The following is a 15642-nucleotide window of genomic DNA, read 5'->3' on the forward strand; positions in this document are numbered from 1 at the left end:
ATCCATAAATATCGGCTACCACACACTGGAAGTTGTTCAAGAGTTTACCTACCTAAGCTCAACTATCACCAGTAACCTGTCTCTCGATGCAGAAATAAACAAGCGCATGGGAAAGGCTTCCACTGCTATGTCCAGACTGGCCAAGAGTGTTTGGGAAAATGGCGCACTGACACAGAACACAAAAGTCCAAGTGTATCAAGCCTGTGTCCTCAGTACCTTGCTCTACGGCAGCAAGGCCTGGACAACGTACGTCAGCCAAGATTCATCCCATCTTCGCTGCCTCCGGAGAATCCTTGGCATCAGGTGGCAGGACCGTATCTCCAACACTGAAGTCCTCGAGGTGGCCAACATCCCCAGCATATACACCCTACTAAGCCAGCGGCGCCTGAGATGGCTTGGCCATGTGAGCTGCATGGAAGATGGCAGGATCCCCAAGGACACATTGTACAGCAAGCTCGTCACTGGTATCAGACCCACCGGCCGTCCATGTTTCCGCTATAAAGACGTCTGCAAACGCGACATGTGACATTGATCACAAGTCGTGGGAGTCTGTTGCCAGCGATCGCCAGAGCTGGGGGGCAACCACAAACGCAGGGCTAAAGTGTGGCGAATCGAAGAGACTTAGCAGTTGGCAGGAAAAAAGACAGAAGCGCAAGGAGAGAGCCAACTGCGTAACAGCCCTGTCAAGCAATTTTATCTGCAGCACCTGTGGAAGAGTCTGCCACTCTAGAATTGGCCTTTACAGTCACTTCAGGCGCTGCTTCACAAACCACCGACCACCTCCAGGCGCTTACCCATTGCCTCTCGAGACAAGGAGGCCAAAGAAGAAGAAGAAGACACTGTCAGGGTAATGTCGAGGGAGCTCTGTATTCTACCTGCTCTGGAAGTGTTCGATGCTGACACTGGGTATAAAGTGGGGGGTAGCAACATAGAAACAGGATCAGGCCATTCTACCCTTTGGGCATGTTCAGTGAGATAATGGCTGGTCTGTATCCGAAGTCCAATCCCCTGCCTTGGCTAGAAAAGAAATCTATCAAGCCCACATTATAATTATTTATTGAGCTAGCATTTACTGCTTTTTGTGGGAGACTGTTCCACACTTCCAGATAAAGAAAAACTGTTCCTGTTGGCGGAAGGGTCGAGAACCAGAGGACATCAAGTTAAGGTGATTGGCAAAAGTAGCAATGGTGACATAAGGAAAAGCTATTTTACACAGTGAGTGGTTAGGATATGAAATGCACTGCCTAAGAATGTGGTGGAGGAAGATTGAATCGTGATTTTCAAAAGGGAATTGGATAATTATCTGAAGAGAAAACATTTGCAGGGCGACGGAGAAAGGGCACCGGAAGTTTGGGATTGTCCACTGCTTGGAGCAGCCCCGGTGCCATGTCCAGGCTGTAGTCCCTGGCGTAGCGGAGAGGCTTCCCGCACTGACACTACCATCAGCATCAGGGAGCCGGCACCGGACTACCTGCAGACAGCCAGTAGTCGTGCTACACCAACAGCAGTAGTCGCCAGGGCCCGCGGAGAGAACTACCCACCTCAGCCGGGACACAGCGCGGGGCTGCAGTCGGAGATTATCCCAGTGCTGTACACCCGGAGACATCGCAGAGGCGCTGGGCGGGTGTGTGTGCCCAAGGACTGGCTACAGGCCCGGGATCAGCGGAGCCCCGCGTTGGAGATTCCTGGAGTCAGTGACTCACATCGACATCAGCTTCGACAGCGGCTTCTTCCCTGAGGTAAAATCCAAAAGCGCGATTAAAGATCAGAGAGCAGCCATCTTTGGGAGGGGCTGCGAGGTCGCAGTGCTGCTGGTAAGTTCAAAGTGCGGGCTTTGGTGTATGTCGGGCTTCGGTGAGGAGAGTGAGCATTGACCAGGTAAGGCTTAGTTTTTTTTTTATTCCCAATTTCTGTCTTTCTTTCTTTCTTTTAAGCCAGAAGTAACATGAGGGGTGGAAATGGCAGTCAGTGGGGTAGTATGCTCCTCCTGTGAAATGTGGGAGATCAGGGAGAAGTCAAATGTCCCTGACGACTACGTTTGCAGGAAGTGTGTCCAGCTGCAGCTCCTTTCAGATTGCATGGATCGGTTGGAGCGGCAGTTGGACTCACTGAGGAGTATACGGGAGTCATAGATAGGAGTTTCAGGGAGGTGGTCACACTGCAGGTTCAGCCAGATAGATGGGTGACAACCAGGAGGAGCAGGCAGGTTGTGCAGGAGTTCCCTGTGGCTATTCTCCTCAATAACAAGTATGCTGTCTTAGATACTGTTGGGGCAGATGGCCTCTCAGGGGAAAGCAGCAGCAGCAGCTAGGTCAATGGAACCACGACTGGTTCTGTTGTACAGCAGGGAAGGGCAAAGTGTAGTTGAGCGGTAGTGACAGGCGACTCTACAGTCAGCGGCACAGATAGGTGTTTCTGTGGCTGCAAGCGAGAATCCAGGATGGTGTGTTGTCTCCCTGGTGCCAGGGTCAAGGATGTCTCTGAGCGGGCACAGGGTATTCTGAAAGGGGAGGGTGAGCAGCCAGAGGTCGTGGTCCATATTGGTACTAATGGCATAGGCAGGAAGAGAGATGAGGACCTGCGAAGTGAATATAGGGAGTTAGGCAGGAGGTTAAAACGCAGGACCTCTAGGGTTGTAATCTTAGGATTACTCCCTGTGCCGTGTGCTAGTCAGGGTAGGAATAGGAGGATAAGGCAAATGAATGCGTGGCTGAAGAGCTGGTGTAGGCGGGAGGGCTTCAGTTAACTTGGACCATTGGGATCTCTTCTGGTACAGAGATGACCTGTACAAGAGGGACAGGTTGCATCTGAACTGGAAAGGGACCAATATCCTTGCGGGGAAGTTTGCTAGTACTACTCGGGAGGGTTTAAACTAGTCTGGCGGGGGGTGGGACCCAAAGTAGTAGTCTCTCCGATGAGATAGTTGAGGCAAATGTAGAGGTTAAAGCAAGCAAGTCCAGTAGGCAGGCCGGGCAGGGGCAGGGGCAGGGCAGGGAGCGTGGAAGGTCTGGTAGGCTAAACTGCATTTACTTTAATGCAAGAAGCCTTACAGGTAAGGCAAATGAACTCAGAGCATGGATCGGTACCTGGGATTGTGATATTATAGCTATTACGGAAACATGGTTGAGGGATGGGCAGGACTGACAACTCAATGTTCTGGGGTACGGATGCCTCCGGCGTGACAGAAGTGGAAGTAAGAGAGGAGGGGGAGTTGCACTATTGATTAGGGAGGACATCACGGCAGTACTTAGAGGGGATATCCTGGCGGGAACGTCCAGCGAGGCCATATGGGTAGAACTTAGAAATAAGAAAGGGATGATCACTTTGATGGGATTATACTATAGGCCCCCCAATAGTCAGAGGGAATTGGAGGAGCATATATGGAGGGAAATCACAGATAGGTGCAGGAATTATAGGGTTGTAATAGTAGGTGATTTTAACTTCCCTAATATTGACTGGGACTGCCTTAATGCTAAGGGATCAGATGGGGAAGAATTTGTTAAGTGTGTCCAGGATAGTCTTCTGAAGCAGTATGTGGATGGCCCTACTACAGAAAGGGCTACACTCGACTTCCTCTTAGGAAATGAGGCTGGGCAGGTGGTTGATGTTTCAATGGGGGAGCACTTTGGGACCAGTGACCATAACTCTATTAGCTTCAAGATAGTTATGAAAAAAGATAGGACTGGTCCTCAAGTTGAAGTCCTAAATTGGGGGAAGGCTAATTTTGATGGCATCAGACAGGAACTCTCAAAAGTTGATTGGGAGAGGCTGTTTACAGGTAAAGGGACATCTGGCAAGTGGGAGGCCTTTAAAAGTGAGATAGTACGAGTTCAGGGCTGGCACATTCCTGTTAGATTGAAGGGCAAGGTTGGCAAGTTTAGGGAACCTTGGTTGACGAGAGATATTGAGGGTCTGGTCAGGACAAAGAAGGAGGCATATGTCAGGTATAGGCAGCTGGGATCAAGCGAGTCCCTCGAGGAGTATAAGGGATGTAGCAGTACACTTAAGAAGGAAATTAGGAGGGCAAAAAGAGGCCATGAGATTTCCCTGGCAGATAAGATAAAGGAGAATCCTAAAAGATTCTATAAGTATATTAAGAGTAAAAGGGTAGCTAGGGAGAGAGTAGGTCCCCTTAAGGATCAGTGTGGTAATCTATGTGTGGAGCCACGGGAAATGGGTGAGGTCTTAAATGAATACTTCTCATCTGTATTTACCGTGGATAAGGTCATGGAAGCTAGTGAGTTCAAGGGAAGGAACAGCAATATCCTGGAGCACATCAACATTACACAGTAGGAGGTATTGGAGGTTTTAAAGCGCATTAAGGTGGATAAATCCCCAGGGCCTGAGCAGGTGTATCCTAGGATGCAATGGGAAGCAAGGGAAGAGATTGCTGGGGCCCTGGCAGAGATTTTTGTATCATCGTTAGCCACGGGTGAGGTACCGGAAGACTGGAGGATAGCTAATGTTGTGTCTTTATTTAAGAAGGGCAGCAGGGATAAGCCAGGGAACTACAGGCCGGTGAGCCTTACATCCATGGTGGGAAAGTTATTGGAAGGGATCCTGAGAGACAGGATTTATATGCATTTGGAAAGGCAAGGTCTGATTAGGGATAGTCAGCATGGCTTTGTGCGTGGGAAATCATGTCTCACGAATTTGATTGAGTTTTTTGAGGAGGTGACCAAGAGGATTGACGAGGGCAGGGCGGTGGACGTTGTCGACATGGATTTTAGCAAGGCCTTTGACAAGATCCCGCATGGTAGCCTGGTCCGGAAGGTTCGAACACATGGGATCCAGGGTGAGCTAGCCAATTGGATACAAAATTGGCTAGGTGATAGGAGGCAGAGGGTGGTAGTGGTGGGTTGTTTTTCAGATTGGAGGCCGGTGACCAGTGGTGTGCTGCAGGGATCAGTGCTGGGCCCTCTGTTGTTTATCATATATATTAATGACTTGGATGAGAATTTAGGGGGCATGATTAGTAAGTTTGCAGATGACACCAAAATTGGTGGTATAGTGGACAGTGAAGAAGGTTGTCTAAGGTTACAACAGGATATAGATCAACTGGGAAAGTAGGCAAGGGATTGGCAAATGGAATTTAATGCTGACAAGTGCGAAGTGATGCATTTTGGGAAGTTAAACCAGGGCAGGACATATACAGTGAATGGCATGGCCCTGGGGAGTGTTGTTGAGCAGAGAGACCTTGGGGTGCAAGTACATTATTCCCTGAAAGTGGCAACACAGGTAGACAGGATGGTGAAGAAGGCGTATGGCATGCTTGCCTTCATCGGCCGAGGCATTGAGTACAAGAGTTGGGACGTCATGTTACAGTTATACATAAGGTTGGTTAGGCCGCACTTGGAGTACTGTGTGCAGTTCTGGGTCGCCGCACTACAGGAAAGATGTGATTAAGCTGGAGAGGGTGCGGAAAAGAATCACAAGGATGTTGCCTGGTTTGGAGGGCTTGAGTTATCAAGAGAGATTGGATAGGATGGGTCTGTTTTCCCTGGAGCGAAAGAGGCTGAGAGGGGACATGATAGAGGTATTTAAAATTATGAGAGGAATAGATAGTGTAGATAGCCAGAGTCTGTTTCCCATGGTAGGGGTGACTAAAACTAGAGGGCTTGGATTTAAGGTGAGAGGGAGGAGGTTTAAAGGGGATCAAAGGGGTAAATTTTTCACACAAAGAATAGTGGGTATCTGGAATGAGCTGCCTGAGGAGGAGGTGGAGGCAGGAACAGTAGCAACATTTAAGAGGCATCTGGACAGGTACTTGAATGAGCAAGGCACAGAGGGATATAGAATTAATGCGGGCAGGTGAGATGAGTATAGATAGGCATTTTGGTTGGCATGGACGCGGTGGGCCGAAGGGCCTGTTTCTGTGCTGTACGACTCTATGACTCTAATAGGACTAGCTGATTTGCTCTTGCAGAAAGCCTGCATGGACATGAGGGGCTGAATGGCCTCCTTCTGTGCAGTAACCACTCTAATGATTCTATAACTGAGCATTATGTAAGCACAAGCTGAGAACAGAATGGGAATGTGTCACTGCATTTCTGCCAATTAATGTTGCCTTGTGATTTCTGGGGCAATCTGTGGAGCCTGGCTTGCACCTACAGAAGATATGTGCCAGATGGAGCATTGTAAATGAGGTGAGAGACGGCATTCCCACCTATATTTCCATTTGAAAGATTTGATGGACGTTCCAGCAAATGTATAAATTCTCCTGGGATGAGCCCACGGCATAAAAGTTAAAAGCTATCACATAGTCTGTGTATGTTTCAGATCTGGCTCAGCTGTGAACAGAGCTGCTCCAAGCTTCATGATTGAAGTCTAGCCTCCCTAGACCAATTTGGTGTGCACTCTTCTCTGAAGCAAGTTTGCGAGAATATCATAGAAAACGCTAACGCTGTGGCTTCGAGTTGCCTCCGAATTTCCAGACCCTGCTGCTGGCATTGGGCAAGTGTATTAGAGGTGTGTTGTTCCTGCTTAGCTTCCAGGCAAAAGGGAACAAGGACAAATAGCCCAATAGAATCTTGTAATGTTACAGCACAGAGACCAGCCATTTGATATTCAGCCTGCGCCAGCATTTTTCTCTACATGAGTCAGATAGTCTAATCCTGCTCTCCTGCTTGCTTCCCATACCCTTAAATATCTCCGCTTCCTGAGACTTCAGCAAAGATTTCTGGCAAAGAATTCTACATTCTAATCACCGGCCACACTTCTTGTGACTATTTTAAATTTGCTTTCAAAATTGAATTCGTAACAATTTTTGAAGGAAGAAATAGCAATGATATACTCCATAATGTTTTGTGAATAAGCGCTAACAAATTTTAAGTCATTGACTGGAAATTTCAATTCAGCTTAATTTACTGTATTTCTAAAAGAATTGTAACCTTCGTGACGAATTCACTAATTTTTACTATATTATTGACATTCAATTACTGAGCATCATTGTCAGCAGTTTCTGGTTCTTCCAGTCAAAGCACTCTTCTTATTCATCGAGGCTAATTGGGTTTCCACGAGGCATATTTTATCTACTAAGACATAGGATAATTAATCCTATTAAGGACATATACTTCCTCTGTAAATTTCACATCTCACACAGACAGTTCCTTTTCTTAAAGAATAGAGATTAGCGACAAGCTCAGTTTGGATAACTAAGGATTGATTTTACGATTATGTGCTTTACCCACTGGAGCTGATATCAAGAAATCACAGGGAATTCCTCAATATGTGCTCCCAGTAGATAGGACTCTTCACTGGAAGCATGGCCTTTAAAAATTTGGTAGGGCCAATTTTACGTGTTCTCAAACTGAAACAGACACATCCGAAAACATAAAAAGTATGTTTGTTAAATCCTCCCAGATTGCCTCAATTTAATTATGACATTTTTTAAAATAGCCCAATCATCTCAACAGGCATTTAATCTGTGATGCTCACTTCAAAAGTGTTCTCTTGACTTATTTATCGCTTATTTAGATCATCCCCCAAGTCACTGCAAGGAGTCTCATACAGTGCCACTAATAGAAATAAATAAAAGTTCATTTATTTAAGAACTTCATGACCATTCAGATAGTTGCAAACAGACTGCTCCATGGCTGTGGGACAATATCAGCTTGGTCTCCTTAATAATCAACAAATTATACAACAGCTCTCCTCACTGAACTTAAAAATTAATCAACTATTCAGCCCAATATTGAATTGCACAAGGCATTTGTGACTTTGCACCGTATTACTACCCAGCTGAATTTTTCTTCTTCTTCTTTGGCCTCCTTGTCTCGAGAGACAATGGGTAAGCGCCTGGAGGTGGTCAGTGGTTTGTGAAGCAGTGCCTGGAGTGGCTATAAAGGCCAATTCTAGAGTGACAGACTCTTCCACAGGTGCTGCAGATAAAATTAGTTGTCGGGGCTGTTACACAGTTGGCTCTCCCTTTGCGCTTCTGTCTTTTTTCCTGCCAACTGCTAAGTCTCTTCGAATTGCCACACTTTAGCCCCACCTTAATGGCTGCCTGCCAGCTCTGGCGATCACTGGTAGCTGACTCCCACGACTAGTGATAAATGTCACAGGACTTCATGTCGCGTTTGCAGACATCTTTAAAGCGGAGACATGGACGACCGGTGGGTCTGATACCAGTGATGAGCTCGCTGTACAATGTGTCCTTGGGGATCCTGCCATCTTCCATGCGGCTCTCATGGCCAAGCCATCTCAAGCACCACTGGCTCAGTAGGGTGTATATGCTGGGGAGGTTGGCCGCCTCGAGGACTTCTGTGTTGGAGATACAGTCCTGCCACCTGATGCCAAGGATTCTCCGGAGGCAGCGAAGATGGAATGAATTGAGACGTCGCTCTTGGCTGACATACATTGTCCAGGCCTTGCTGCCATAGAGCAAGGTACTGAGGACACAGGCCTGATACACTCGGACTTTTGCGTTCCGTGTCAGTGCGCCATTTTCCCACACACTCTTGGGCAGTCTGGACATAGCAGTGGAAGCCTTTCCCATGCGCTTGTTGATTTCTGCATGGAGAGCCAGGTTACTGGTGATAGTTGAGCCTAGGTAGGTGAACTCTTGAACCACTTCCAGAACGTGGTCACCGATATTGATGGATGGAGCATTTCTGACGTCCTGTCCCATGATGTTCATTTTCTTGAGGCTGATGGTTAGGCCCAATTTGTTGCAGGCAGCCGCAATCCTGTCGATGGGTCTCTGCAGACACTCTTCAGTGTGAGATGTTAATGCAGCATCGTCAGCAAAGAGGAGTTCCCTGATGAGGACTTTCCATAATTTGGTCTTCGCTCTTAGATGGGCAAGGTTGAACAACCTGCCACCTGATCTTGTCTGGAGGAAAATTCCTTCTTCTGAAGACTTGAACTCATGTGAGAGCAGCAGGGAGAAGAAGATCCCAAACAGTGTAGGTGCGAGAACACAGCCCTGTTTCACACCACTCAGGATAGGAAAGGGGTCTGATGCAGCGCCGCTATGCTGAATTGTGCCTTTCATATTGTCATGGAATGAGGTGATGATACTTCTTAGCTTTGGTGGACATCCGATCTTTTCTAGTAGCCTAAACAGACCACGTCTGCTGACGAGGTCAAAGGCTTGGGTGAGATCAATTAAAGCAACGTAGAGGGGCATCTGTTGTTCATGGCATTTCTCCTGTAGCTTGCGAAGGGAGAACAACATGTCAATGGTGGATTTCTCTGCTCGAAAGCCACACTGTGCCTCAGGGTAGACACGCTCAGCCAGCTTCTGGAGCCTGTTTAAAGCGAATCGAACGAAGACTTTCCCCACTATGCTGAGCAGGGTGATTCCACGGTAGTGTTGCAGCCACCACGGTCACCCTTGTTCTTATCGAGGGTGATGATATTGGCATCATGCATGTCCTGTGGTATTGCTCCCTCATCCCAGCACAGGCAAAGCAGTTCGTAGAATGCTGAAAGTATAGCAGGCTTGGCACTCCTGATCATTTCAGGGGTAATGCCGTCCTTCCCAGGGGCTTTTCCGCTGGCTAGAGAACCGATGGCATCACTGAGTTCCGATTTTGTTGGCTGTACGTCAACAATCATAATAATATGAATACAATCATAAAAAGTACCCAATCTAAACGCCAGTGCAAATACAAAATGGCTCATCATATTTCACATACTTTGAATCATAATCATGAAAACTGAAAGTTACAAGTAGCCAATGAAACACCCAATTTTAACTGCATGATAACTTCACTGATTTTCCGATCTCACCTGTGCTTCGGTGGGAGAAGAGTGTTTCTTTGACTCGTAGTTTTCAGGACCATGACTTGTAATTTTAAAGTTACCTTTTCAAAATGCACACAACTGTCTCATAAGTTCAGGAAACATCTGCAAAATTGATCTTCCATACAGTTAGAATTACAGAAAGGACTTTTATGACACAAAGGATCTGATGTGGTTGGCATCCTTCCATCAATGAAAGATGTTGGACAAATAGCAAACAATCCATATAGGGAGGTTAATGGCTGTGAAGGCCAATCCTTGAGAGGTAGGTTCTGCCACAAAGGATCCAATATCATATAGATATTAAATAGAACACTGTAATTTACTTCTGTGAGACCATCGAGATGGCCCTATTTTTAGGGATTTAAATCACAGACTGTCAGACTATATCCTTTTCCTCTGCACTGTTCAGAGATGGAATATCTGCTGAATGTCTGATTAGCATATATGCCCAGTGTTAAAGTCTGTTAACATTATGAAGATCAGCAGCATTTTGGATGCAATGACAGTGAAGCATTCATCTTCAGGCTTGTTTTTCAGCATTATTCACATATTACAAATTCTCCATTCCTACATACATTTTAAACAGTAAGCAGATATCAGCATAAAGCAGTGTTCTCCATGTGATGCCTCCATCAACTTTATCATTAACATTTGTGAATGGAATAAAAAATATCCCAACATGTTTCAACACGTTGAAGCCTTACCTTCTTCAGGAACCGTACACCATAGGAAAATATGTAAAGGTAAAATGTAAACTTCCACCTGTAGAGAAAGAGAACATACAACAATCATAAGGAAGCAGTTACTCATTGCAATTTATATCAGAAACATACAAAAGCAGTAACAGTAACATTAGAAAAGACTGAACAACTTAAGACAAGGTCAAGGTTTGCTACACAATAAATGTGAAAAAGCTTCCTGTATTCAGATGGAAACAGGAATAAATTTTGTGCAAATACATGTCAGGTGTATTAAGCTTGGTTTTATTAGTTGTTGAGCAATGATGCACTGTGCACAGTAGAAGTTCTTGTAACTCTAGTGGTTGAGCATTGTTCTGAGTTCTAGTTGCAGCTACATTGAATTGACACTGGAATCTTTCTGCCCTTACTGTACAAGTTTTGTTACTCTGTGGTTTGACTCACAGATAAAGCAGCTCCAACCTTTCTAATACATACATATAAACATCAAAAATAAGAGGTATATTATCATCAGCTAATGCGATTACAGTCCTTTTCCTAGTCGTATAAATTTGTTCGGAAACATATCTCTGCCTGTCATCTAATACAATGGCATACAGCTTAATTTGGCAATGTGATGTTGGCAGCTGGCAGTGGGAAGATATAGGGAGCTAAATTCGACTTCATGCTGCCTGTTCATTTCAGTTATTTCAGCATCCAGCCAGCACTGTGGATTGATGGGACTCATCAGCAGAGGGCCAATATCATGAGTTGCACAGCTTAAATCTAGCCTGCATCTCTTAAAGGAAAGGTGCATTAAGGCTGGAGCAGGAAGTGACACTGACCTGGGAAACATTGAATAATAGCACAACATGGGAGAGAGCAGGCTCTAAGATTTTTGGACGCTGCACCGGAGGCCTTGGTGGACTAGGTGGAAAGGAGGAGAGATGTCTTGTATCCACAGGGGGCCAGATGGCCCTCCAGACACACATTCAGAAGGCACTGGAAGTAGATAGCCATGGAGGTCAATTCCAGGAGTCAAGCTCCGAGGATCTGGATGCAGTGCTGCAAGAAGTTCAATGACCTCACACAAGTGCTCAAGGTTAGTGACTGCATCTTCAAATGCCATATCTTACCATCTACACCAGTAGCCTCAGCCACTGCAAAATTCACCAGACCCCCGTTACACATGTACCAAAATCTCGATCAATCAGGACTCATACCTGACGTTCATATGTTCCACCTCAGCCTCACACACTTAACACTGCCACAAGCCTCACACCCACATCTCAAAAGTTGCACACACTGCCAGCTATTCAACCATGCCAGCCATATAACCCAAACAGATTGCAAGACACTCACTGGCACACTCCCTCTCTTTTGCAGGACAAGGTGGTGTATGACTGGAGACAGCAGGAGCTATCTGGAGGGGGACAGATGCACCTGCATGTTCCAACTTCCACGGAGGAGACAATTGTTGAGATGCCTTTTGCTGAGGCCATGACCAGCAGCGGGGCTGAAACCATTAAAAATAACACTATCCTCATACCTAATCCTCCTTCTCACATTCCACCTCACCCTCAACCCAAATTCCCTTCTGCAGATGGTGTAATAAGGCACCTCATACTTTTCCCCAACTTCCCATGCCATCACCTTGCCCTTCTGCCTTTCTCCTTCCAGATACCCAAGAAGCACAACCTGGTCAGAACATCAAGAAGACAGTGATGATGAAGACACATAGTCACTCAATTTTATACTTTCATCCACCAGCTCAGATGCTTATTATTAAGGATGTTATAGCAGGGCACTTAGAAAATCTCAATGTAATCAGGCAGAGTCAACATGGTTTTATGAAACAGAAATCATCTTTGTCTAATTTATTTTAGTTCTGAGGAAGTAACAAACAACATGGATAAAGGGGAACCTGTGGATGTGCTGTACTTAGATTTCCAGAAGGCATTTGACAAGGTGGCAAATCAAGTTACTCAGCAAAATAACAGCTCATGGTGTTGGGGGTAACATATTAGCATGGATAGAGGATTGGTTAGCTAACAGGAAACAGAGAATAGGCATAAATGGGTCATTTTTGCATTGGCAAGATGTGACGTGGGGAGTGCCACAGGGATCAGTGCTGGGACCTCAACTATTTACAATTTATATCAATGACTTGGATGAAGGGACTGAATGTATGGTTGCTAATTTTACTGATGACACAAAGATAGGTAGGAAAGTAAAATACCTTCTGGGAGAGCAGTGGAGAGGAGCAGACCTGCGAGAAGAACATGGAGCAGGGAGCCAATAAATACAGCCCGAGAATCACGGCCTACAGCACTCACCTTCTGGGAGAGCTGCAGAGAGGAGTCCAGGCACGCCGGAGTTTGAAAACAAAGTGAACAGTGAAATCTCATGAAAGCTGCAAGGTGATAGGTTGGTGAGTAACTGCTGTTAGGGAGTATCAGTAAATAGCTGGGTTAGTACATTACTGTTAGGGTGCGTGTGTAAATAGCTGGGTTATAGAGTCTCAACAACTGGCAGACTTTTTTTTTATTATTCATTTATGGGATGTGGGCATCGCTGGCCAGGCCAGCATTTATTGCCCATCCCTAATTGCCCTTGAAAAGGTGGTGGTGAACTTCCTTCTTGAACCGCTGCAGTCCATGTGGGGTAGGTACACCCACAGTGCTGTTTTTATTGACTTTGTAGCGGTTAGATACAACTGAGTGGCTTGCTAGGCCATTTCAGAGGGCATGTAAGAGTCAACCACATTGCTGTGGGTCTGTAGTCACATGTAGGCCAGACCAGGTAAGGACAGCAGATTTCCTTCCCTAAAGGACATTAGTGAACCAGATGGGTTTTTACAACAATCGACAATGGTTTCATGGCCATCATTAGACTAGCTTTTTTTTAAATTCCAAATTTATTAATTGAATTCAAATTCCACCTTCTGCTGTGGTGGGATTTGAACCCATGTCCCCAGAGCAATACCCTGGGAATCTGGGTTACTAGTCCAGTGACAATACCACTACGCCACTGCTTCCCCTAATAAAGAGTAAAAAATTAAGGATTGATAATAAAGAACAAGTGAATAGCTGGTGAGTTTTTTTTTGAGTAAGGTTTATTTTAACTAGTGAACTGCATTTTTTTAGTAGGATTTATCAGTCCTAGTAAGGTTTTATTAATAGTTCTAAGGTGTTGTAGTATTGGTTAGGTTTTTTTTTTAGCAGTGGCAAAGGGTTAACTAATAAATAAAGGAATGGCAGGGGTGGTTCAACCTTGAGAGTGCACCGCCTTTGCTATGAGGGTGCTCCATGATGCTTCCAGTATCCTGGAAAACCATTTGTGCAGGAAGTGTTGCCAATTGCAGCAGCTTGAGCTCCGGGTTTTGGAACTTGAGCAGCAGCTGGCGACACTGAGGTGCATTCATGAGGATGAGAGCTACGTGGACAGCACATTTATAGATGTGGTCACCCCACAGCTTAAGAGTATGCAGGGAGAGAGGGAATGGGTGACCACCAGGCAGTCAAAAAGAAAATTCAAAATGAATCAGGCAGGTAGTGCATGAGACCCCTGAGTGCATCTCACTCTCCAACAGGTATTCAGTTCTGAATACTGAAGAAAGTGATGCTTCCCCTGGGGAGTGCAGCCAGAGCCAAGTTCATAGCACCACGGGTGGCTCAGCTACACAGTGGGGTACAGGGAAGACTGCAAGAGCCATAGTGATAGGTGATTCAATAGTCAGGGGAACAGACAGGCATTTCTGTGGCTGCAGACGTGAATCCAGGATGGTGTGTTGACTTCCTGGTGCCAAGGTCAAGGATGTCACTGAGCAGCTGCAGAGCATCCTGAAGGGGGGAGGGTGAACAGCCAGCAGTCGTGGTCCACATCAGAACCAACGACATTGGTAGAAAGAGGGATGTGGTCCAGCAATCAGAATTTAGGGAGCTGGGTAAGAAATTCGCAAGCAGGACCTCAAAAATGGTCATCTCCGGATTACTCCCAGTGCCACGAGTATAGAAACAGAAGGATAAGACAGATGAATGCGTGGCTGGAAAGATGGTGCAGGAGGGAGAGCTTTAGATTCCTAGAACATTGGGACCGGCTCTGTGGGAGATGGGTCCTATGCAGGCCGGACAGGTTGCACCTGAACAGAGCCAGGAATTAGTTCATTGTGGGCCATTTTGCTAGTGCTGTTTAGTCTATAGTTTATAGAGATACAGCACTGAAACAGGCCCTTCGGCCCACCGAGTCTGTGCCGACCATCAACCACCCATTTATACTAATCCTACACTAATTTCATAGTCCTACCACATCCCCACCTGTCCCTATATTTCCCTCCCATCTACCTATACTAGGAACAATTTATAATGGCCAATTTACCTATCAACCTGCAAGTCTTTGGCATATGATGGGTAACTCTAACATTTTATCAAGGAATCACAAGGGCAGTTTTACCTTTATCTTGGGGAGGGTTTAAACTAGTTTGGCAGGGGGACAGGGAACTGAGGGTAGACTCTGTTGGGACAAAATCAGAAATCAAAATGGAAGGCAGAAAATTAATGGATGAGTCTGGAAGACAGAGGGAACAAAGGTTAGAAAATAAAAAAAAGGGTTTGGCAGTGCTCAAGGGTATCTATTTCAATGCAAGGAGTACAGCAAATAAAGCAGATAAGCTGAGGGCACAGATGGGCATGTGGCAGTATGATATCATAGCTATTACAGAAACATGGCTTAAGGTAGGAATGGCAGCTCAACGTTCCTGGGTTTTCAGATGTGACAGGGAGGGGGACAAAAAGGAGGGGGAGCGACAATTTTGGTCAAGGAAACTATTACAGCTGTGAGGAGGGATGATATGTTGGAAGGTTCATCAAATGAGGCCATATGGATTGAGCTAAGGAACAAAAAAGGGGCAATCACACTGCTGGGAGTGTACTATCCACCCCCAAACAGTCAGAGGGAGATAGAAGAGCAGAAATGTAGGCAAATCTCTGAGAAGTGCAAGAACAACAGGGTAATAATAGTAGCAGATTTTAACTACCCCAATATGAAAGGAATTGAGGGAGCGGTGAAAGGAATTGACGGAGCAGAATTCTTGAGGTGCATTCAGGAGAACCTTTTTGGCCAGTATGTAGCAAGTCCAGCAAGAGAGGGTGCAGCTTTAGACTTAGTTTTAGGAAATGAAGTTGGGCAGGAGGAGCGGTAGTGGGAGAGCATTTCG

General features: G+C 45.9%; 1 protein-coding gene across 3 annotated transcripts in view; it reads right to left on the bottom strand.

Moving 5' to 3' along the window:
• The window catches only part of cers6 (ceramide synthase 6), a 337760-nt gene that overhangs the window by 157082 nt on the left and 165036 nt on the right, over positions 1-15642 (bottom strand). For all 3 annotated transcript variants that reach the window (XM_068034528.1, XM_068034527.1, XM_068034526.1), the window contains exon 4: positions 10455-10512. In XM_068034528.1, coding sequence (XP_067890629.1) covers positions 10455-10512 — 58 coding nt within the window. The remainder of the gene's footprint in view (positions 1-10454; positions 10513-15642) is intronic.

Source organism: Heterodontus francisci, chromosome 7 (genome assembly GCF_036365525.1).
Source record: "Heterodontus francisci isolate sHetFra1 chromosome 7, sHetFra1.hap1, whole genome shotgun sequence".
NCBI lineage: Eukaryota > Metazoa > Chordata > Chondrichthyes > Heterodontiformes > Heterodontidae > Heterodontus > Heterodontus francisci.